Source organism: Anguilla anguilla, chromosome 12, assembly GCF_013347855.1.
Source record: "Anguilla anguilla isolate fAngAng1 chromosome 12, fAngAng1.pri, whole genome shotgun sequence".
Classification (NCBI taxonomy): Eukaryota; Metazoa; Chordata; class Actinopteri; order Anguilliformes; family Anguillidae; genus Anguilla; species Anguilla anguilla.
Window position 1 is genome coordinate 16087239 of NC_049212.1, and position 24448 is coordinate 16111686.

The window sequence follows — 24448 nt, forward strand, 5'->3', positions numbered from 1 at the left end:
TGCTGGCGTCTCTGAAGCTGACGTCTGTGGCCATTTTGCCATATGTCTCACCTTGCCCTCATAATACCTCTGGCGTTTTTCAGCAAGGACGGAGCGAATGACAGTTCCTGAGTACTCAATCACCATCTCTCCTGCGTCAATGTTCCTCCGGCAGAATAGACCCCGGCCATGGATGGCTGATCTGTCAGGCACAGACAGCATAGTCAGTGGCTACATTCAGACCAACAGGCCATTATTGGAGTTCCCCCTGGGAAGGGAACTCATTTGGAGTCTCATCATCCAGAGTCCCTCAATATTTAATCTAAATCAGGCCCCTAGCTGTAGACCCTTACCTGTAGACCCCTAAAGCTTTCTTGGATGCCTTCTTCAAGCGTCTGAGCCTCATTGGTAAAGGCAGGTCCACACTGGAGCCACGCCTAGAAAGCAAGCAGTGGGATTTCCACAGTAAGCAAGAGGACACCTCTACCTCTCAATAACAGACTGTGTGACGACGGAGTGACGGCTTGGCCCACCGAGCAGACTTTGGATGCGCCTCCTCCTCCCGGTGCTGGTATGGTGGGGGATGACGGTGTTTGGAGGCCAGGAAGTTAAACATGTCAACCAATGACTTCCTGAGAGGGAGAGGCAGAAATACAGTGTGACAGTGGGGAGGATTTCACAGTATGCCACGCGGAGACAAGGGCGGAGGCTTTACCTGCGAGGGGGACGAAGGCCATACCTGTGGTGCTGTTCAACACGGGCGGAGCCGTGGGGGTTGACGGGCGGGTCGCCCATCCCCTCCGGCTTGTGGAAACGGAAGCGGTGGTTGCGGCAGTGCCGGGCGCCACGCAACTGCTCCACAAAGTAGATGACAGCGTTGTGTACCAGACCCAACATCCTCAGCCCGCTTGCTCCTGAACTCACAGGGGGAGAATGCAAAATATTCAGTATGGAAGTCTACAGGCCTTTTGGAATCATTTTTATATGAGCATTGGTGCCTTCAAACTGACCTTGAAAGCAAAGCTCCTTAAGATTGACATGTGAGCGCGCCTCCTGAACTTTATCTGTCAGGGACTTCCAGGCTTCTGCGAACATAACAAAGAGTATATGATGAAGCAAAACTTTCACATAAACACATATTCATGGGTTTGGAAAAAAGACTGCAACTGTGCAGTACTGGGGCAATAGCATATAAAGAAACAGGTGAGTTGTGAAATAAGGAGAAAGAGGTTTCCCGCTGTACCTTCAATGGTCTCACAGCAGACCTGGAAGCCGTCATCACTGCAAATCTCAAACAGTAGCCTTCGTTCACTGATCGATGATTTGGCCCCTTCTTCCTTATGGGGATCAAGAGCTGTCGAAAGCAGGGCAGGCCACACAAAGAGTCAATCAGTCAGCAGTTACACAGGGGGAGTATTGGAATAAATATACAATTAAATAATTAAATAAAAATGAGTATGCCGACTATCAACTAAGTCATTTTCCCATCACACTTAGTATCACCCATTTGATACCTTACTCACCTGTGGGCTTGGGGTTCTTCTGTAGTATCTCAGCCCTGTTGCAATTTGAAGCAGAAAGTTTAGCCACCATTCCAGGAAAAAGCCTAGGCTACTGATTGAGAACAGAGTTATATGAGCCCTGCCAATTTCAGTAAAAACAGCACCTATCAACTAACATGCTTCTTGGGCAGGATGAGAATCAAAATCAATACCTTACTAAGAGTATCTAACTCACCTCTTCACCTCCCTTTCCTTGAGTTTCTCCGTGTCCATGGGATCATGGGAGACTGGGTCCCGCCACCTGCAGCAACACACAAGAGCTATTATCCTTATTATCTCCCTTGTCAATTGCTTCCCATCCTTTTCAGGAGAAAACACTGTTCACTTTGTGAATGTGACTGAAAGTTAATTAGCCCTGGTACTTGTCCTCATCAATCAAGCAAATGTCGAGCTGGTGCATCAATACAACACTGCATTGTTTTACAGAAATATCTTGAAAGACAGTGTACCCAGCCATTTCCATGTTTTCCTTGCCTCAAGCTCCTATAGTTCATGGGTATTTTTCTATGTCTAAGAGATGCTGGTGAAACACTTGATGGGAATCTGATTACAATGCCAAATTGGAACACTGGCTTTGTCAAGCACAACAGAACTTTTAAAAACGAATGCATTTACAAGAACAAATTAAGTTTTACAGTATTAGCTAGATTGCTATCATAAGAAAAGCACCATGCTCCTTAAATGAAATTTATAAAGCTTAAAGAAGGGGAGGGTCAATGCTCTCCTCGTACTTAAGGACAGTTGTTTGTGGCCCCAGGAACCCAAATAGCATGCAATTCTGTCTATTGAATGTTTTGGTTCATTTGTTTTGTTTAGTTAAATAAGCTATTAAGCATTGTGCCATTACTCATTTAAGACAGTCGACACAGTGTCAGACTTCCATAACAATAGATCTGGAATTTTCTCATAAGGCCAAATTACATCAATTAATATGATCAGAATACATAGCCATCTAACTCAGACTGACCCAGATGTGGATGAAGAGCAGCTGCCTTTGTTGGGCTCGCCCAGCCGCTCACGGGGGTGGTCTGCGTGGCAGGCCTTGGCCTTCTTGCCTCCGGCTTCATCAGAGCTGTGCAGAGTCCTTTTTCCTTTCTGCTTCCCCTTGCCAGAGAGTGGAGCTGTGCCCGCAGTGCTTGTGGTTTTGCATGCTTGCGGATGGTCCGGGGTCCTGGAGATGTCTTTAGTTTGTGACGCCTGGGATGACACCCTGTCAGAGGTGAGCAGGACGGAGTTCTGGACGCTTGTGCTGTGACCAGGAGGTTGTGGTTTCTTGGCTGGGCGATGCTGTAGATGCTGAGCCTCCTGCTGAGCTGCTGAAATGCCAAGGGTCTGATGGGAGGGCAGCTGAGTGGGAGGCAGGACGCAGATGCTACTGGCAACAGGGGTCTGGGTTGTGTTGCTCAGCTGTGGGATTATGGGTGTCCCTGACTGTAGGATCATCTGGTGGTCTGGAAGACCCATGCTTTGCTGGCTAGCTTTGAGGAGCAAGCCACTGATGGGCGTAGTGAGAGCTGACGTGCTCAGTAGGCTGCCAGTGCCCCCAGGAGGAACTGACAGCACGTTCAGTACAGACTGATTAGGGTTCAGTCCCGATACAGTACAGGGCAGCAGCTGTGCGGGGGGCTCGTGCCCTAGGACAACAGGCTGTGCAGCGGAAACTGACACTCCATGTGACAGCAGAGTTGGTGGCTCAAAGTACATGACCCCTGATTTAGGCCGTTTGATAATGTTGGGGACTTTCCGGTGTGGTGCAGGAGCAGCTGAGGTCAGGGCGCCTAGTTCTACTAGTTCAGGCTGTGCTGGGATTCCAGCAGTAATCTGCATAGGGGATAAGTTGATAAGAGTCATATTGGAAGGCTGGCTCTGGGCTCGAGCCAGCTTCCTGCTCCTGCGTGGCTGGAGGCGGGAAATAGGCCGCTTCTTATTCTGCACAGAAGAAGGCATGGATGAATTGCAGGAGACAATGGCAGAATTGGGGGCAAGACCAGGGTGCTGCCCAGCCTCAGACACCAGTATGTGGGGGTCATTAGGGTGAACCCCAATGAGCAGGCTTGATGACGCGCTGGGCATAGGCTGGCATCCCGTGTGTGCAGTACCAGTGAAAGTGTGGATTTGAGGGTGGTGGGATATAGGTATTGGCCCTTTACTCCCAGGGGGAAACATGGACTGAGGAGCTGGAACCCCGGTGTGCAGGCCTGCAGTAAGAGTCAAACCTCCTGTCATGGAGCTGATAAGGGAGGACCTGGTATCAATAACTGCAGCTGTAGTGACTGAGGGAGCAATCTGGATCTTCTGGGTGACACCAGGACATGTCTGCAGAACGTAAAGGGGCTGCAGGTGCTGATTCACCACAATTAGGTTTTCAGTGCCTGGCTTCAAGTGAGTGGGCTGAACTGCAGTGCTAGCCACCTGGGTGGAGCCTGAACTACCAGCAGGAGTAGGTACATAGTTGTGTTTCTGAAGACCTTGCAATCCAGATGTACCAGAAGTGTCAGTCACCTCACGGTTGGCCGATTCCATCACCTCGCCTGTGGATGGGCTTGCAATGAGATTGGCGTCTATGTGACCAGGGGTGATGCGACCCTCTACAGACTGCAGATCTCCACCTCCAAGGCCACCTTGCTGGTTTTCATTGGCAACTATGTTCCCTCCGGTCTTATTGCTTACTTTCTCCCCAGTGGAATCATCAGTGGGCAGGGATATGATGGGGTGGCTGCTAGGCTCTGGCTGCTCAGGCTGAGGGTTCTGGCTGGTCACTGAGGAGCTACGGGTAGTGAGCACAGACAGGTCAGAAGGCAGCTCCAGAGGGAGGAATGGCTCATCCCCTGGCACAGAGGCTCCCCTCTCAGCTGACCCGGTGCTGGGCAGCTGCTGAGGGAAATCTTCAAAGAGGCTCATGTCTTTCCCCCGGTTTCCATCAAGGCTAAATCCCTCATCTAGGGACAGCAGTTGAGAGGAGGAGGATTCAGGCTGCTGGTCCAAGGCCTGCATGGATGGTGTATTGAGCACAAATTCCATGATGTCAGAGGGTAGGATGTTCCCACAGTCATCACTGTTGGTGTTGTCAGAATCTGACTTCAGAAGGTCCGTGCTAAGGGACAGCTGAGCATCCAGGGGACCCTGTCCCTGTGACTTCCCACTGCCCAGCGAGAGAGAGCTCTCCTTCTGATTCTTTCTGCTACGGCTACGGCTTCCATTATTTCCACGGCCACCGCTATTTCCACACCCGCTGCTGCTGCTTTCATCCTGCTTTTCTGGCCGGTCCTGTTCCACCCGGCCCTCCTTGGCCTTCTTCTTGCGAGTGGTCTTTGTTGATGTAGACGTGGTGGATGTGGTGTTCATGCCGGCAGCACTCAGACTAGCATCACTTTCAGAGCCATCATCAACTCCATCCAGTTGGCCGATCCTTGGCTGGCCTAGGCTCTTTACTGAGCTTCCTGCCTCTTCCCTTTTTGTCTCCTTAGCTCCTGCTTCTTTCTTCAGGAAGCTGTGAAGCTCTGGAATCCTGCCCACAGACTGCTCAATACCAGGGCTGAGGACAGTGCGGGTGAAATTATAATAGAATGCATCTTTTTTTGGGCATTCACTACTACCCTCCTCATCTTCCTCACTCTCCGCTGAAGAAGAGGAGCACACATTGTCTGCCCTGTCCACCTGCCCTTCTGGTGACAGCTTGCTGCTCCTACCCCCAGCCCTCTTCTGCTCACAGGCTTCTCCATCGCAGTGAAATGGCACATCTTCCTCTCCATAAGAACGCACACCATAAAAAGGCGTGAGGCCAAAGAACGTGTTGGAGCGTGCACGAGCACTGCGCCGTGGGTAGCGCCGCTTTGCAGAACCAGATTCATCACTGTCGTCCTCTTGGTTCTCATCTGCAGCACTACCATCCTCCTCACCTTCCTCAGGGCCATCCTTATCATCCTCACAGTGATGAGCAGGGAGGTGACGCTCAGATTCTGATTCTGAACTATCTGGACTTGTGGATGTAGAGGAGAAGACCAGCAGGCTTGAGGATCTTGTATGGAGACTCTGAGCAGCAGCAGATGAGGAACAGGAGGGTGATGTAACTGTGGAGCAGGAGGTGCTGACAGTGTGAGTCTCATTCGGATCTGTTCTCAGATGTGTCGTTTTTACCTGGTCCCACTGCTTCCTTTCCTTTGGGGACAATTCCTTCCCTAACTTCGGCGTGTCAACCTGCGAAGCCTTAAGGCCTCTTTCCAATTCACACCTTAGCTTCAGTTCCTCTACATTAGCGCAGTTTCTCTGATCACAACTGGAAGACCCCGCTTGGTCTGGATGCTTTTCCTTTCCCTTTGTCCCAGATGCTTTGCTTCTGATGCCTGCAGTGTTCTTTTTGTCTCTCTCTCTCACTACTGCCTCCCCACTGCTCCTGGATTCACCTTTCAGTGTGAGTTCCTCCCTGTTCCTGTGTCCATCTCTCACTGTCACACTACCCGTGGCTCTCACTTTGGAGCTCCTTTCTCGGCTGTTGGATGCACTGTGGGTGACAGCATCTCCTGCTGTGGCTTCCAGGGACCACAAGGGCTTGCAGGAGGCTGTTGAAGCTGGCCCTGGCAGATGCCCATGGGAAATATTTACTGCAGCCCTGTGGTACTGTGGCTGAGGTCCTGGTTTCATGGTACCTGCAGTAGCCTGGGCTGAATTCCTCTTCTTCCCCAGGTTACTCATAATCGTATCTCTCACCAGATTACTGCTAGTCATATCCTTCACTGGGTTATGCTGACTGGTATCCTTCATTAAATTACTCCTGCCAGCATCCTTTACTGACTTACTCATACTATTTTCCTTTACTGAGGTACTCCGACTAGCATCCTTTACTGATATACCCCTACTACTATCTTTTATTGAGTTACTCCTATTAGTATCTTTAACCAAATTACTCCTACTAGTATCCTTTACAGAATTACTTCTACCAGCGTCCTTCCCTGAGTTACAACTACTGGTATCCTTTACTCTGTTGCTCGAACTAGCACGCTTTACTGAGTTACTCCTACCAGCATCCTTTGTGGAGTTATCCCTACAAGGATCCTTCACAGAGGTATTAGTGCGGGCACAATTCACTGAACTACTCCTCACTGAGTAACTACAACTGGTATCCTTTACTGAGTTACTCCTATTAGTACTCTCCACTGAGTAACTTCTACTATTATGTTTCACTATGCTACTTCGACTAGCTTCCTTCACTGTGTTACTCCTACTAGTATCCTTCACTGAGTTACCTCTACTAACATCCTTCTCTGCTTTACTCCTATTAGCATCCTTCACCAAGTTACTCCTACTAGCATCCTTCTCAGAGCTGTTCCTACTACCATCCTTCACCAAGTTACTCCTACTAGCATCCTTCTCAGAGCTGTTCCTACTACCATCCTTCACCAAGTTACTCCCACTAGCATCATTCACTGAGTTACTCCTACTAGTGTCCTTCTTCGAGTTGCTCCTACTAGCATCCTTCATTGAGTTGCTCCTACTAGTATCCTTCACTGAGTTACTCCTACTAGCATCCCTCACTGAGTTACCCCTACTAGTGTCCTTCACCGAGTTACCCCTGTTAGCGTCCTTCTCAGAGCTGTTCCTACTAACATCCTTCTCTGAGTTACTCCCACTAGTAGCATCCTTCACTGAGTGACTCCTACTAGCATCCTTCACCGAGTTACCCCAACTACTGTCCTTCACCAAGTTACCTCTACTAGCGTCCTTCTCAGAGTTGTTCCTACGAGCATCCTTCACTGAGTTATTCCTACTATCATCCTTCTCAGAGTTGTTCCTATGCGCACCCTTCACTGAGTTACTCCTACTACCATCCTTCTCAGAGCTGTTCCTGCGAGCATCCTTCACTGAGTTACTCCTACTACCATCCTTCTTAGAGCTGTTCCTGCAAGCATCCTTCACTGAGTTACTCCTACTACCATCCTTCTCAGAGCTGTTCCTGCGAGCATCCTTCACTGAGTTACTCCTACTAGTTTCCTTCACTGAGTTATTCCTACTAGCATCCTGCACCGAATAACCCCTACTAGTGTCCTGCTCTGATTTGCTCCTTCTAGTATCTTTCCCCAGGTTACTCCGAATAGCATCCTTAACTGAGTTACCCCTACTAGTGTCCTTAACTGAGTTACCCCTACTAGCATTGTTTGCTGAGTTGCTCCTAATAGTATCTTTCCCAAGGTTACTCCTAGGAAGGGTTGCAGGAGAATGTGGGGAAGGCAGCCCTTCTGTGCCTCTCCTGCACTGCTCCCCCTTTTCCAGCTTACAGCTGCTGCTCTTCGACAGCCCAGTTAGCACCACAGTATCAGGAGGTAATGCAGCTCGTTCCTTGAGTGAGCCAGCCACAACATGTTCTGGCCCAGGCAGCTTACCATCATGTGCCCTTCTGCTATTTTCTCTCTTCTTTGGCACACCATCACGCCATTTACTCTGGGTCCTTGGGATTAAAGTCATCGTCTCACCACTCAGGCTGTCCACAGCAGGGTATCTCTCCCGTTCCACCTCCTTTGCCCCTGGATGTTGGGGGGTGATGGAGAGGGAGAGTGCAGTCGAGATGGTCCCTAGTTGGCTCAGTATACCACCACCGTATACAGTGGAGGTGACTCTCTGTTTTGAAAGATAAGGAGAGGGGGAGGAAGTGTGGCACTGTTGGGCACTGCACTGCAGTCCAGAGCTTAGAGGGGCATCATCCACCTTTACAATTCCATGATGAGAATCAACCAGGGCTCCTAAACGGAACAACACATCTGTTATTAGATGCACTCATATTATACAGATACATCTCTGATAATGACCTACTCACTAAACTCCATATACATACACTCATTTTTCTTTCAGACATGTACAACTACATAGGATAAGTTCTGTAAGAACAAAGAAATGGGAATGTTATGTCCAAGGCCGAATGGGACAGGTTACCTGGAGAAGGAAGGGGACTGCAGCAAGGAGACTGGCCCAGGGTTTGGTTGTGTTCTCCATTCCGCATGTTAGCCTTTGGTTTTGTTGTGGGAATGGAGAAGGACTTCACTGGGTCCACCTGAGGTGAAAGTTCCATTTCTGCAATAGAAACAAGAATGATTTGATTCCAATTTTTGATCGCTAAGATATAGAAATTATCACTGTAAAACAAGAACTTCAACACAGATTTGAATTTTGGCATGGAAAAAATTCATTTCAACATGCTGTCATGACTGATGCCAAACAAAAGCCATCTGAAACATCCGTGAAGATCTTTGTCACTAAACTTGCTTTTTGACTATTTCGGTTGGAATCTGTGAATGTGCACAGTGGATAAATGAAGCGGTTCCCACCTGAGACAGGATCTCCTAACAGAGGACCACATGCCAGAATCCTGAAGGTGTACACACAGCGCCTTCGGGCATCTACAGTGCTCCAGTACACTCTCGAACACCTGGAGAAATATCCACACGTTACACTGGTGATTCTGCCCTGACTGGCAGAGAAAACTCATTCCAGGTGTCTTTCAGCTATGAATACCAGACAAACAGGTGTAGTGCAGTGTTCTGTACAGTAAGGGCCCCTGATCTCATTGTCATGCCCAAATTAAATATCACAAAAACAACAACTAATTACAGGTGCATGTCATCAAAAGCCACCTGAAAGAACATCCTTACACCCTTACAATGTACAGCATGAACAACCGCCGCTTTCTTAATCAACAAGAGAACACCTATTACTTAGAAAAATCAAAAATTACATACTTCTGTTCAAACAAAACATAAAGTGATGGCACACAAAGATAAGAAATGCACTTACTGGTATCCGATGGGAAATAGATGGTGCTCAAAGTCAGACAGCTCTGTCAGTATTCCCAAGCAGTCAACGGTCATGGAACCTGCAGTGATACAGACACGGGATCACAGCTCTATCTCTGGAGGAACAGCCAGGCTTCGCCCAGCAAATGGGGACAGGTCCTAGGGAACATACGCACCAATCATAATTTGGATACTCTCTGTATCCGCACAGCTCAGGAACTTCCTCCGCAGGCTTACCCCCTCGAAATCCACAAGGATCCTCCGTGCCACGCCAAACCCAGATTCTGATACCACCTGTACAGATAGACAGCTAATCAGGCTAAAAGGTACAGAACTGCGCAGCCATAATCCTTTATTATGGCTTTGTAGTACGGAGACCCCAGCAGTAGGTTTGAGATTTTTAAAACATCACCCCTTCTCCTCCAGTTCTACTGGAGACCAGGTGTTTGTGTGTGATTCCTTCAAACATTGTACTTGGTTTAGGAGGACTGATCCGGCTGTGATAGGCTGGGGGCTCTAGAGAAAGTCCTTACCTCACCCTTGCTGAGGTTGTGGTGCCGTGGGCAGTACACCCTCTTGTCCTCCAGGAAGACACAACGTTGCCGCCGTGCGCACATGAAGTGGAATTTACTGCTGCAGCCAGAAACACAGCAGCACACTGATGCCCCCGACCTCTTACACAACTCACAGCGCTGTGGGAGAAACGCACAACACACAGACACACGGACACACACACACACACATATTACATCATACATTTGATCTGTTTTAATTTTCAATGTTTAATCAACCATCCATTTTTATTCACTTTCAGGTTATTAACTGCTAACCCCAAGTGCCTAACTCAACCCCACCCACCCTGTACTGTAATCATGTCCCGTCAGTACTCTAACCACACCCACAACGCTGGCCCCCCTTCACTTACCAACTGCTTCCCACGTGCAACTGCCGTGTGAACATTCTTCAGGGTACCATCATCATCCTCAAACACCTCAGCTGACCACAGCGCACAGTTCACATGGGCCCACTCATTCTGCCCAATGTACAGAAGTCTGCCACCATCCTGAAATACACATCACACGTGCTCAGTGCAGGTAAGTGGATTGACCAAGACATTGTTGGCTCATGGGAATTTCCCCCAACATCTCTTTAGCTCTTTCGAAGTTGCCATTGGTCAGTAGTTTCACTAATGTGTCCCATGTTTCAGATTCTGTTTCAAATGATTAAAGTTGGATACTCTCTCACATTTAATGGCAGCCTTGTCTAAATCACAGCAAGTATCAATTGTGTAGCGTACAGTAGACAAAGCCAGTTTCGTCCTTGCCTGGCGGCACAGTTTGGAGAGATCTAGGCACTGACCTATGGGGAAGAATGGACCTACCAGCTTTTTACTGCTCCTTCCCAGAGTTGTTTTGGGAGCTCCTTGGTCTTCATAGTTTAACCCAGAGTGTTACATTGAGGGTTAAGTTAAAGTGATAACCTGTATAATCCGTGGAAAATTGTCACTTACATTAATGTTATCATCTCCAAACTTCAGACAGAGTACACACTGCCGGCTGTCACTCAAACCAGGGGGTGGGACCACTTCAGGACTGTCCTCTGAAACCCAAAAAAAACAATAACCCTGTATTAGGACCTGTAATAAACCAAAAGCAGAAGTCAACCCTAAAGAAAGTCAATTGAGTGTGTAATCTGAGAACAGCAAATACTCTTAGGAGTGGTGTATGAAAACCATACGCCTGAACTAAAAGAACCAATGAATGCCTATTTGTGCAGGATTGGTAGAAATCATTCAAATTTATAATGCAGATTACAGTGACAATAACCGAGCTCCATGTCTGTGAGCAGCTTCACCTCGCAGGTTTTGGGATGGGGCAGGTGAGGGGGTGATTGGGGGGTCAGACTCCCCAAGGGTCTGGGGCCAGGGTGCAGGGATGATCTTCTTCATGAGGAGAGACTGCTCTGCCGGGGGGCTCCCATCCCTCTCCTGACACTGCGCATAGTTGTGGTCCAGGGAAGGAGGCAGAACTGCATCTGGAAGCAACTCACTGCTGCAGTGAGTGACAGCAGGATGACAGCACTTACCAGTGTGCCGCTGCAAACCCAGTACAGGCCTACTGCATTATATCTACCAGTCTCAGTACAGGTCAACGAAATGAAACTGTCAGGTACTCTGCTCAAGGTCGCTGCAGTAGTGCGCATTCTGGTCACGATTCATGTTAATGTAAGAGGTGAAGCACATGGGAGACTGTGTAAACATTGCGTTCCTAGGGCATAAATATTCATATTGCTTACTAAATACTGTAAATGGGGGGAAAATTCTATTTTCAGGTAGAACACCAAACTGTCTTCATTTTAACAAGCAATGATGAGGCAAGAACTCCCAGAGGGGCATGGGAATTTATCTAGGGTGTGTTACCCAACGTTCCTAACATTGCATGGTGTATTAAAGGAAGAGTCCTGCAGGCTAACTTTGTGGGGCTCACCTGGGTGACACTTTGTGGGGCTGCCAGAACCTGGACTCCTTCACCTGGAACCAGGGAAAGACCCGCTCCATTTGCTGCAGCCAAGGCAAACATAAGGTTACCTACACACATCATACTATGAACGTCACACCTCTGACACTACACACCTCACACTGCTTTCAGCACAATCCACACTACCCATCTCATAGAACAAACTAATAAGCACACAAGAAAATTACCACACACAACACACTGCACACCACATAGAGTACATGCCCCACTAAAGCCAATTCCCACTCCACACATCACCTGATTCTGCTATGCACTGCTTCCATTTAACCACCATCCCATCCAGCTTTATAATGACCATCTACATTTAAGCTCAGCTCAGCCCATTTGTGCCAGTGGTTATGATTATCTCCTATCTTCTCCAGTTTTTTGAGCTTAGCACAGGCGCCGTTTCCCGATACTGACCCGGCTGAAGAAGGCCTTCACCATGCTGTTAGCCTTCTTGTTCTCTGGCTGTCCTCCATCAGAGCTGATGGCAGTCTGGATAATTTTCACCACGTCATCGCTGAACTCCAGCTGAAACAAATCAAAACTTTAGTGTTGCTCTACGGTGTTCCGGCTGTGTATTTACACTGATTACTGATGAAAGGAAACAGGGCTACTCACCACAGACCTATAGCCACCACTCTCCATCTTTGTCTTCACAGACTCCAGGTCTGGGGGGGACTTGTTAGAGTGGGGCGCCCCCCTTAGGAGAAGAGGGTTGGGACCCTCAGGGGAGCGGCGAGACGGTAGGCTCCCCTCCGACTTTGGGTTCAGCTCTGACAGCTTCATTACAGCCTAAGAGAAATCATTACTGTTACCATGGATAAGCACCATTACCATAGATGACCACTATTATAGATAGGCACTATTACCATAGAAAGCAGAATGCACACAAAAACAGTAAACCATGAGAACCAGTACTGTGATAGCAGGAGTGCAGAGGTGACTCACCGGTGTGCAGTGCAGGAGATGTGCAGAAGTTCGGGAGTTGAGCAGTGCATTCAGGACACGGCGTACCGAGCTCTGCAGCTCTTTCTCCAGGGCAGTCCTCCACTCTGCTGGGGGGTGCCGTGTGCAGCTAGTGCAGGTGTAGACCACGCTCTCAGGCAGTTTGGACAGGATCTCATACATCTCATCTACAGACAGACAGGCAAAAAGGCACAGATCTCAGATCATTTCATTTAATTATAAGTCTGAGGGAATAACAGTAGACTGTGGGTATTACTCACTGAGGAACAGCTGACAAAACAACTGATATCTGCAAAGCTGTCCAAACCTAATGGAGGGGGTGCAATTGCTGAGGAAAGTAAAAGTGCCAGGACACGTCAAACATAAACAGGAACATACTGACAGCGGGCAAAAGCACTGACCTGTGAGATTCTCACACCTGGCATGCACCCAGCGTGCACAGCTGCCACACTGCATCATCTTACTCTCATAGTCGTCATCGTCATAGCACTTGTCACAGAGCGGGCAGAAGTTACCTGGAAAAACAGTCACACGTAACAATGAAGAGAGTCCTCCTACTGAGACCACACCCACTGGGCCTGATACTGAAAATAGAAGCACACCCGGTCCTTCCCACAATGCACTCCCGTCACAACAGCCCTTTCTGCACACCTTTAACAAAGAGTTTAGCACAATCTTGACACATGGAGAAGTCATGTGACCACTGGGCATCGGCAGCCTTCCCCGGAGAGGTGGACCCACAGCTCTTGCAGCACACACACCTGGTGCAGATCTGGGCAGAAAGAGAGAAGGGATTAATAAAATAAGGATGCACATTAAAGTGGCGTGGCCCATGGAGGAGAGATGGATCACAGGGAGGAGAGGGGTGTTGTACTGACCCAGACTCTGTTCTTTTTGGTGGGTCTGCGAGGGTGCTTGGGCCCCAAACACTCAGGGTGATAGCTGTTTCCACACTTCTCACATTCCAGTAGCTGCTGCTGAAATGGAGGTGGGGGCAGAGTTAAGGCCATAGCAAAATAATACAAACAATATGAGACAGATTAGCGTGCATACTGTGGCATTGGGTTGAGAGTATAGGATGTAGAGAGTGAAGGGTGGATTGTGCAGGGTATGGTGTGTAGAGCTTATGTGGGGTACAGGGTGCAGAGTGCTAGTTTCGGAGTGTAGGATCCAGGGTGTAGGGTGTAGGGCATAGAGTGTAGGGTTTCGAATGTACTGTATAAAATGTAGGGTGTAGGGTACAGAATGCACGGCGTAGGGTGCTAAGTGTAGACTACAGAGTATAAAGCGTAGAGTCACCTTGCTCCTGGGGTCCTGCTGGCCGCATGCCTGACAGAAACGGCAACGCCTACAGCACCAGTTCTCCCGCTGCTGCTGCAGGGGGCGCTCTGCCTCCCCCAGGCAGAAAAGGTGAAAGGGCTCACAGCATACCTGACAGAACACAAACTGCACAGCAAAAACTGTCATCTGTAACCTCTCAGAATAACCATGGCTTCTCAGTGCAGTAATCACAGTCAACTGGGAAATTCCCTGTGAATGTGAAAAACAAAATTCTGCTAGCATAATTGCACAAAAGCAATGCTGACATAATGGGATTCCTTGCTCTTTGAGTAAACTTTCACCTGCACCTTGACTTTTGAAACTGGTATGAAAGCATGCAACTTTCTTGAAAAGAAGGTCTTAAAGGAGGTAGCTACAGGGCCAAAAATGCCCAAAAAAGGGTCCTGTCTGTAAATTGCCATTACAGACAGGAGTACTCATTTTAATCATACTTCACATGCATGCCTGCGCTGTAGACCACTTTCCATTAACTTCCTCTGAAAACGTACTTCACTAAAGACTTTTCTAAATGTGTTGCCTGCGTGTCTAATCATTTTAGCACGAATTTGCAGCTGCGATTTAAAAGCCAAAAATAAACTCACTGAGGCTCCCTGTCATTCAGTCTTCAATACATCTCTGTGAGATGAAGGTACACGCGTATGCTTGGGTACATATGCAAAGGTATGTAAAGGTACATTTCTCCGAGTAAACGTGCAGGAAGAGAAGGTGTAGCTCACCTCCACGTTCCCGCTGCTGGCACACAGCAGGCAGAGTGTGAGCGGTTTGACGGGCACAGAGGTGAGGATGCTGAGGCCGCCTGCCTCCCACACATTCTCCACGTCACAGTCCTCCTTGAATTCCCCCGGCAGGCCATGCACTCCGTCGCAGGGTACTCTGGGCGCAGCAGCGCCCCCTGTCGAGGGAGTGCTCAGCGAGTTTAAAGACCTGCTCGTGGGGGTCTGCTTCTCCTGTGCACAAAGGGAGAGAGACCCCAAACCGTGGGGAATCAGTGACAGGGATGAGGTCACAGAGAGAAGGACGATGTGATGGTGCTAAGGGGATTAAAAGCGATGTGGAGTTGGCTTGTTTTCTGTTGGGCCTATAAGTAACATTACTGGCAGTGTGAAGCTGGTGACAATAATACTTGCGCAACAATTAAACCACTATTACTTTCAATATAATGGCATTAAGCTATAATTGAATCTGCTTTCTTACTGCTTACAGTCACTCATTTCACAGTACTAACGTTACTTCTAGCTATCCATCAATCTACGTCAGATGGGGTAATTTACCCATGAGTGGGTGGGGTTGAAGACGGAGGAGTAAGGCTAAGAAATCCTGCATTGTATGCCTTTAAAGGTCTTTTCCAGCTACATACACATATATAAGTATATGTACTGTGTTCACCCCAAAATGAAAGGTAACAGAGTTATGAGTGATTTTAATCTTGAAAGTTTATCTGCAAAAAAACGTATACTTCAAACTGAATCAAATTTTCACCAAAGTTAGGTTATAATGTCATCAACACCTCGAGAAAATTTGGTCTTGGGTTTTCAAATCGTTGCTGAGATATCATTACTTATCTGGAGTGGTATCACATCATAAATACCTTCCAATGTTGTTGAACATGATCAGTGCTAACAAACATAGCAAGACACAAAATTTCACTGTTCTTGTATGGGTTGGAAACAGATAGCTGGGGAGTTCATGTTGGGACATGTACCTTCTCTTTTGCTTTGTTTTTATCAGGGAGAGGAAATCCAGGAGTCAGTTTTCTCATCAGCTTTACTTCGGAAGCTGAAAGAATGTGATAAATAAGCATCAATTTCAAAGGCAAGATTGACATTACACCGGCTCTTGCTCACTAGCAAAATGGTGTAATACCAGATTATTTTTTGACACCAAGTATAAACTTTTGACAAGAAACACCTCCATCAAACTCAAACCTCCAGTTTAACTGGCTAAAGCAAATGTATCAATGTTTTCATCACTCACACAGCCTGAACCAAAACACTACAATGTGAATGTAGCACAGACAGACATAACAGTGTGCAGTCCAGAGTGTGTCTGAGAGTTAAGGCCAAGCAAAGTTACACCAGGACTATATGTGTCTCACACACACTGAGCACTGTGAACTCTGACCTGATTCAGTTGGGGGCGGGCCCATGTTTGACTGCTGGGGCTTTTCTTTGGGTTCTGTGGGAGAAGGGCTGGTGACACTTCCTTTCTGTGGAGGCGTCTGATTTGGCTGGGGGGGTAGCTGGGACTGAGGTGGGGGAGCCTGCTGGAGGGGGGGTGAACGTTGCTTAGTCTCGGGAGCTGCAGCTGGGTTGGGGGTGGAGGGGGGCTGTTGTGGTTGTTGCTCCTCGCTGAGTTTTAGGGGAGGAGTTTCACTGTGAGCAGGCTCCTCCTTTAAAGTGAGTGGGACTGGTTTGGGATTGCCCTCTGAAGGGGGAGTCTTCACAGGTTGACGGCAGTCCTTTCTCTCAAACATCTGCTTCTCTTTTTTATCTTTCTTGACTGCAAAAAAATTAAACAGAAAGAACAAATTAGCAAATACATCCTCCCCTGCAGGCAGTGCTTCCTATTGGAATATGGAAACAAATCATTCACCTTTCCCTGGTTTCTGGAGGAACATCTTCGCAGGCATCCACTGGAGATTCTGGCATTTCCTCTCTCTGTGAGACAGAAGACATATACGTACTCACACCATGTCAAGCGCGTTTTTGATGACGAGCGCGGTCGTTGCGCGTGGGACTCACTTGCAGCACTGCTTCTTAATGTTGCGCCCCCCGAATTTGGGCTTGTCCAGGCAGTTTGCGCAGACGCCACAGTCATCCGGGACCTGGCAGCCGGCGCACTGCCCGCAGCGGCGCGAGCGCCGTCCCGCCCGCGCCGGGGAGTCGGGCACCACCCTGGGCCTCATGGCTGGCCTCACGGGAGGGACGGGACGCTCCGCCTCTTCTGAGCCCGCCACCGAGGATTTATCTACGAAAAATAGAGGGGGAGGAACGTGAAAATAGAGAGAGAACAGGCCTGAGCAAGGGGAGCAGTACCCTTATTTTTAACATAACACGTGTCTTGCATGACAAAAACATGTTGCAGTGAAAATATTTTCAAAAATATCATTACTACCCTTGGAGTGTAGGTTGGACAAAAATGAATTTGGAGGATAATGCAGGAAGGACGCGGGCCAGACGAGGAAAGTGCAGGGTTCTCACCATCGTTCCCCATGGAAGACAGGATGTTCTCCCTCTCCTCCCAGGGCAAGGCACTCAGGGTGGGCAGGTCGTCGGGGAAAACAGCGCGGTTTCGGCCCAGCGCCACAGCGGCACGGCGACACACGTGCTTAATGCGTGGCCCCCGGCCTGGGGTGTCTGAAAAGTCCTGCTCACACAATCGACATCACACAAAGTCAACAACATACACACAGCAACCAGTAGCATGGCACAGGTCAAGAACATATGGAATATGTGGAATGTGCATTACACAATCCACACCACAAAGTCAACAATGCACAGTCAACAATACCCAAAGTTATTACGATCAAAAACACACAGTCAAAAAAACATGGTCAACAATAAATCAATATAGGAGAACTCATTTTATTACACATGGCTAGGGGCTGCCATTTGGCAAGATGTAAACGGAGTACCAACAACCCTCCAACACACTCAATGCCTCACCAGTCCGCTCACCTGTGCTTTAGGTGGCTCTGTAGACTTCAGAGGCCTGCTCTTCTCCATTTTACAGGGCTGAGCTTTGCCCTTCTTCAGCATCCCTGCAACCTGCTGCCTGCCCTCAGGAGCCAGAGCAGGGTCAAGAGAAGGGGCGGGGGGCTGCTGGGACGGGGGATTCACACTCTCTTCTTTATCCTCCTCCTCTTCTGCTTCCTCCTCCTCCCCCTCCTCTTCTTCTACCACCTTCTCCTCTTCCTCCTCAGCCCCGTCTGCAGCCGTGTCATTTTTGGACAACTGCACCCTGAGTGTGGGGCAAGCAGGAGAAGTTTCGGGGAATGCCCTGTGTCCAGGCCCCATGGTGGGCGGGTCTTCTGCGGTGTCGACAGAACCATTTTTGGGGGTGGAACACAGAGGAGGATCCTCGGTGGCATTCCCCCCTGCAACGAGAGGACAGGGTACCACCCCCGAAATGCCCCCTGCAGCAACAGCCATCCCTCTCCTCTCGCACTCTTTCTCTACCTCCCTTTTGTTCTCTTCTTCATTTCGCTCCTCTGTGTCTTTCTCCTTGGTAAGGTTTTCCTGGGGCAATGAGGACACCTTCTCCTTCCCTCCCATCCCTGGCCCTCGGCCAGCCAGCTGAAGGCTGGATGCAAACATGAGGAGCGAAGAGGAAGATGATGTGGAAGAGGGCCTGTGGATCGTGGGCTCAGCTGGCAGGCTGGTGGGTTGTGCTGTAAAGGTGCTGAAAGATGCAGAGGTTAAGGCACATGTGAGGAGGGGGCTGGCAACAGAGCTTCCTTGTTGCAAGGGGCCTTTTCCCGCCTGTGCACCTGATTGGCTGCTCCGGGTTGTCATGGAATGTGAGGGAGACCGGGGCTGACCCCTCCTCCTGCGGCGCACTCCTTGGCCAATAAGAGATGGGGCGCGCAGCTCGGACAGCGAGGCTGACCTGGGCTTTGGGATGGTGACGGACTCAAAGATGCGGGAGTGCGCCTCGCTGGGAGTGAAACGGGGGGCTCGGAGGAGGGGGCGGAGCTTGTGGAGTGGGGGGCGGAGCTTGTGAAGCGGGACCCCAAAGCGGGAGGAGGGTTGTAGGTGGTGGTGGGCGGGCAATGGTGGGAAGAACCCCCCTATCGCGGTGCCCCTGCTCGGAGCGGCGAAGGGTGCTCCCACCCCCACGCCGGCGCACGGGGGCAGCAGTCCAACGTCTCGAGCGGTGAGCGGAGGAGGCTGGAAGTTGTCGAACACCGGCTTGCGGATAAGCCCCTCCTTGGCGTACTTGGCGGAGGAGAAGCACTGGCGTGAGGCGAGGGCAGAGGACCAGCGGAAGGTGGGTTGGCGCAGGATGGAACGCTGCTGGTCCTGCAGGGGCGAGAGCACGGGCGGGGGAGGCAGGAAGGAGGCCATGGGGTGGGGCATGACCCAGGCAGGGTGGTGGTGGGGGTGATGTTCCCCAACAGCAGAGGTGGGGGACGAGGACTGCAGGGGGTGGGGCGGCGCAAGGAGGGGGAGAGGGGGCAGGGAGGATGACGAGGCTGCGGGGGAGGCCTGCTGGGATGAGGAAGAGCGCAGGAGGCCCGTGGCTGGACTGATGAGGCATTTCCTCCTCCCCCTCCTGCCCCGCCCAAACGTCACCATCCGCCCTCGCTCGGAGCTTGGGGGCGGGGGATGCACTGGGGGGGGTGGGGACTGGGCCTCGCTGGAGGAGTCGAGGCTGGGGCTGCTGGAGCGGGAGGAATGCTGGGAAACCGTACTGCCGAACTCGGGGCCAGTGAGGGGTGGGGCCAGGGAGACGATGGAGACTACAGTCCCAGCAGGAGCAGGGGCCGCAGTGATGGCAGAGGCAGGGGCGGTAGGCAGGGAGGCAGAGGGGGCGGCATCCAGACGGGCCATCTTGGCATGGGGTGGTGGAACCCGGAAACCGCTCTCATCCTCAATGAAGCGCTTTGGGGTCTTAATGACGCGCATGGAGATGGTGCTGACCACAGGCATGCGGAACTGCCGAATATTCTTCAGCTGTGTCCACCTCCTCCTCATGGCCCTGTCCCGGCCGGCCCCGCCCGGACACCCCCTCACTGCCACCCCCTTTTTGGCACGCTGCAGCAGCTGCTTGGCGATGGCAGCATCGCTGCGCCGGGAAGGCGGAACTATGCGCGGCGGTTTTAGCAGACGCGGGCTCTGCCGGACCCCCAGCACCCTCCTCAGTGTGGCGGGCGCTGGGGACCTGTTGGAGGAGGGGTCTGCGGTGGCGTCAGTAGTCTGTGTTGTCCTGAGTTTTAAATGCTGAGGAGTACGAGGGTCTAAATCCCCAGGGGTCTTTTGTTTGGGACCTACTTCCACGTGGGGACCCTGGTGGCCTGAGGGAGTGGGGGCCCCCGCTCTGAGGCGTTCTGCGGAGGGGGGCCGCCCCCGTTTTCGCCGCGGCGCCACGGGAATGGCCACGCCCTTCCTCCCAACCACCCTGAGGCTGGACTTGAGCTTCACTTTGGTCCTGTGGAAACGCCGATCCCTGGGAGCGCCCCACTGCCTCTCCCTCTCACCCTCAGACACATTTTGGCCACAAACCCACCCCCTGCTGGCCTGCTGCCCCCCACCTTGGTGCTCCCCTGCACCTGCATCACCCCTCTGGGCAGACCTAGGGGGTCGGCCTCTCCTCTTTTCTCTGGAAACCAGGGGCCTTTCTGGGGACCTATTCGCCTTCCCTGAGGGCCTCTCTTGTGGCCGGTAGCTTTCCTGGGGCTTTTCATGAGAAGTGAGCTGAGGAACCACCGGGGACCGACGGGGCCGCCCTCTGGGCTTTTTCTCAAGGGGGGTCTTGTCTGTTACAAAAGACAAAATAATTATTTAATAAGTAAGAAGGAAGAGCAAGAATATTGCAATTGCATTTGTAATATGAATACTTTGATTTTGATCATTTTAAATAGTTAGCTGCAAAGCAGAACTGAAGTTCTTAAATTCATTCCATTTTAGATTCACTGTGTAAATTTACACTCGTGAGCGCTTGATATGTTGGTAATATCACACCTGCAGGAGGTCTCAGTGAGCTCTCTTTTCTTCTGTGTTCATCGATCGTGCCAAATCCACAAAATTCCTCTTCCTAAAGGAAGGAAACAAAACAACTGTAATCTCAGCAGTCTGCACACCTGTCACTGATAGTGCCAGCAGCATTCAAAGAGCCCACAGTAGCCACCGTTCCTGGTCTTAGGCAGCAGCTGTATCCCTCAAGAGGAGAGCTACTGCCCAGAGCACCGAGAGCTGAAAGACCAATCTGGGTCAAGTACTTTCGCTCAAGAGTACAACTGCAGTGCCCCACCTGGGAATCACACCGATGACGTTCGAGATACCAGCCCAGTTCTCTAACAGTCATGCTACACTGGCACCCAAGCCTCTCCCAAACATCCCCTGCTGAGCCACCATGAAAGCAGAGTAAAAAGTAGACACAAAGCTTCCTGTTATGACTACACGCTGTCTGGACCCTACGAAAACACTGCTAACACCTGCTACCACCTGACTATCTTCTGATAAACACTTTGTTAAAAACTTGAGGCAAAGTATTCCTTTTCTAAATCTAGCTCCATTTTTTCTCAGGCATAATGGGATCAGTCAACTTCTGCACAAAACTGTTTCATAATGCAGATGCTACTGATGCTTTATGTGTGGCAGATTCCTTACAGATCTGAAGGAAACTGAAGACTAAATGTGACAGAATCAGTTTCACATCCTATTTTAATAACAGCATATGTTTCTTCATATTTTGTCTTGCAACAGAAAGGCAGGAATGAGGAATCAGATATTATGCATGCACCCTTGTGGTCAAACAAGGTCCTTTCATTGACCTGAAAGACAAGATAGCAGTACCACTGCAGTGATGAATGCTCCTAGCACTACAAATACGAGATGATAGAATGTGGATAAAGATCTACTCGATTGCTCAGCTCACGTGAAGTAGCCTAAACACTGAGATCATAAACCTAATTTTGTTACATCAAAGGCCTTTTATTTTAACTGTATAGGACTGAGGCGTCGGTATAGGAATCAGAATGGAGACCTGTTTTATGCATTTCGCGGTGTGCTTTATTCTTTTCAGCCTACTTCTACCATATTAGAATAAAAAAGGAAAACTATGAAGAACAGAGAAAAACCTTGTTATGGGCTTCCATGCGATTCATCGACAACAGAATGGCTGCATGGCTCGTATACTCAAAATCGGCAGTGATGCTTGCACGTGTACGTGTGTAAGTGTGAGTGAACACAAGCAGCCCCGCCTAGTTTGAGTATCTCGCGTAATAATGAAAACTTACGGGGATTACAACATATTTTTAGTTTAAATACAAGCTTCAAACTTCTCAAACTAAAATACATATATAAACAAAATAGCATCACCGTTAGTATCACTACCAGTTTTATTAAACTGAAAATAACGGGAAAACTGCAGCACGTTCTCAGTCCAATGTCTCGTAATCACGTGCAGTTGGTGAAAGGGGAGAGGCATCGCGAGTTACAATAACACACCCCCCTGCAGTCAGGGTCTGTCAAGGAGCGCGTGGCTTTTGTATTTTGGTCTCAAGCAGGTGTATTTTTAGCGAATGTTAACTGTTTTCCTGTTTTGAGTGTGGGTCTGTCGTTTTTTCGAATCGTTATTTACCTAATTCGACATAGATAACCACATTTCTAAATTAGCGTTCGTACTACGCACTACCTTTGTCATTGTGAAAAAACATGTCCACCTCCCATTTTGCTATGCATCAGCATTAGCTGGTAGCCGTAGTAGTAGTGAAAGATGGAAGTAGGCGTGCCTCTGGAACGAGGGGTGTTGGTGTTTTACGTATGATCTTTACTACATAATGCCATTTGCTCCGTAAAATTAGAGGCTACAAAACAGTCAAAAATAACGTATTTTACTAAGGGTAATCAAAATTACTTGAAGGCAAAAAGACGCTTGGAAGAAAAATTATATTTTCATAGAATGCGCTCCAAATGTACAGAATAGACTTGCACAAACACCCCATGATTTCATAGCTGTTGTTTTCAGCATACTAGTAAGCAGTTCAAACAATTATCAGTTAGCACTTTGTGTGCATGCGTAACCTCTAAAGCACAATTTATTAAAGCATACTCTGTACTAGGATCGTGATTCATAAGCCTCGGTGTCCACAAGCTACAAAATCCAAGTTGACGTGTTTTGTTTTTGAGTGCTTCCGTCCCAATGCAGTAAGGACCTCACACAGCGACTATACAAAGAACATAGCTAAGGCTGGTTATATACGTTATCCACCCACTTAGTTTGCAGGCGAGGAAGAAGTTGTGTTTAGTCTCCGTTCATATTGAGTTGGTCAGCTTGCAAGCTAATATGTATTTGTTACTTTTTACATACAGGTAATAAAACCCCGGTAAAGCTGCGACAATAGCGTATTAGCTAGCTAGTCTAATGACAACTAGAAAGCTGCAAGTGTTAAGAACAAAGTTAGCTAACTATCTTACCTGACCAGCTACGGTTCAGTTTTCTCGTTAATTACCATAAGCGCCCAGGGATGGATAACTTAAACATTTACAGCACATCATCAACAACTGGCTTACAGTTCATCTGGTTCCCATCAAAATAGCTTGGAAGATTTAACGATTTCGTATTAAAAAATCTAACCTCGATAAGAAAACTAACAAACAAACCGATCTGAAATAATATGAAATCTAACGTACCTAACTAATTGTGTGATTAAATAAGTAAGTAATGTAGCCAAGTGCCAATGATTGAGATAAAAGAAAACGGTACAGATGTAGCTAACTTCAGCTAGCCAATACGCTATGGCAATAAAGTTAGCTAGTTCGCATGTTAGTTATCTCTAGCACATCAAATTCTTGATTTCAGCATCACTGCAGATATTAACAAGCGAAGCCCCATGTCGAACTCTCAGTGCTGGATAATCAGAGATGTTCTCTCTCAACTACCAGTTCTTACCTCCCCACTGCTTGAGCCACTCGTCTCCCCTAAAATAGCCCGAAATTTCTGCAGGTTGTTGCCGATAGCAGCAGAGACTTGCAGCGCAGCATCAAAGCCCAACCCAAGCCCATTCGTGTTCGGATGAGTATCAGTAACAGTTCGTAGAGCAGCAGTGACCCGGACCCGTCCCGCTCTCCTCCAGCTGCCCGAGATGCTATTTCCACCGGGCCGAGCAGGGAATCGCCACCGACAGCTGTGCGCCATTTTACAGTCTAACTGCTTGCCCCAAGATCGGGGTAGTGTGGACGCAGCCCGAATCCTGTATTTTCAACAAACAACCATCATACTAACATGACTAAGGTATGACGCATCCATGTTACGGGGTATACCTAGGGGCAATACTTGCCAAAACTGTGCGTTTTTACATCATTCAAATACAGCGAGTTTTATTTCTTTCTTAAACAGTTTGCTGGGTTGTTCTCCGGACCAAAGCTATGATTCCACTTATTCTGGGTACGTTCTTCCTTCCTCTCTAGTTTCAAGGGATGTCAGCACGTGGCTGACTGGTCCATGTGGGTCTTAATGTTTGTTTGCCAGTTCAGTCCAAGAAGCCTTGCCGTGCAAAACAAGTGAACAGTTTTGCTTGGTTTTTGCATTCACATTTCTCCGCATAAACAATGGAATTAACTATGCCTAAAAT

At 49.0% G+C, this 24448-nt stretch overlaps 1 protein-coding gene across 3 annotated transcripts in view; it reads right to left on the reverse strand.

Moving 5' to 3' along the window:
• The window catches only part of LOC118209436 (histone-lysine N-methyltransferase 2A-like), a 29103-nt gene extending 4800 nt beyond the window's left edge, over positions 1 to 24303 (reverse strand). Inside the window, exons 1-34 of one of the 3 annotated variants that reach the window (XM_035384744.1) lie at positions 23767 to 24303; positions 20835 to 20907; positions 17829 to 20629; positions 17352 to 17517; positions 16893 to 17118; positions 16744 to 16808; positions 16273 to 16650; positions 15854 to 15927; positions 14868 to 15098; positions 14110 to 14256; positions 13689 to 13787; positions 13462 to 13582; positions 13212 to 13325; positions 12793 to 12977; positions 12463 to 12636; positions 12262 to 12372; positions 11809 to 11882; positions 11177 to 11370; positions 10833 to 10921; positions 10248 to 10385; positions 9856 to 10014; positions 9499 to 9616; positions 9324 to 9402; positions 8858 to 8958; positions 8466 to 8603; positions 2509 to 8275; positions 1717 to 1782; positions 1503 to 1537; positions 1223 to 1333; positions 990 to 1064; positions 719 to 893; positions 513 to 611; positions 333 to 416; positions 52 to 181 (exon numbers count right to left, since the gene is read on the reverse strand). In XM_035384744.1, the coding sequence (XP_035240635.1) occupies positions 52 to 181; positions 333 to 416; positions 513 to 611; positions 719 to 893; positions 990 to 1064; positions 1223 to 1333; positions 1503 to 1537; positions 1717 to 1782; positions 2509 to 8275; positions 8466 to 8603; positions 8858 to 8958; positions 9324 to 9402; positions 9499 to 9616; positions 9856 to 10014; positions 10248 to 10385; positions 10833 to 10921; positions 11177 to 11370; positions 11809 to 11882; positions 12262 to 12372; positions 12463 to 12636; positions 12793 to 12977; positions 13212 to 13325; positions 13462 to 13582; positions 13689 to 13787; positions 14110 to 14256; positions 14868 to 15098; positions 15854 to 15927; positions 16273 to 16650; positions 16744 to 16808; positions 16893 to 17118; positions 17352 to 17517; positions 17829 to 20629; positions 20835 to 20907; positions 23767 to 24012 (12843 nt within the window). In that variant the 5' untranslated portion in view covers positions 24013 to 24303. Of the gene's footprint in view, positions 1 to 51; positions 182 to 332; positions 417 to 512; positions 612 to 718; positions 894 to 989; positions 1065 to 1222; positions 1334 to 1502; positions 1538 to 1716; positions 1783 to 2508; positions 8276 to 8465; positions 8604 to 8857; positions 8959 to 9323; positions 9403 to 9498; positions 9617 to 9855; positions 10015 to 10247; positions 10386 to 10832; positions 10922 to 11176; positions 11374 to 11808; positions 11883 to 12261; positions 12373 to 12462; positions 12637 to 12792; positions 12978 to 13211; positions 13326 to 13461; positions 13583 to 13688; positions 13788 to 14109; positions 14257 to 14867; positions 15099 to 15853; positions 15928 to 16272; positions 16651 to 16743; positions 16809 to 16892; positions 17119 to 17351; positions 17518 to 17828; positions 20630 to 20834; positions 20908 to 23766 lie in introns of all 3 variants that reach the window. The other 2 variants (XM_035384743.1, XM_035384742.1) reach the window with 2 other exon arrangements.
• Between the last annotated feature and the right edge of the window lie 145 nt (positions 24304 to 24448).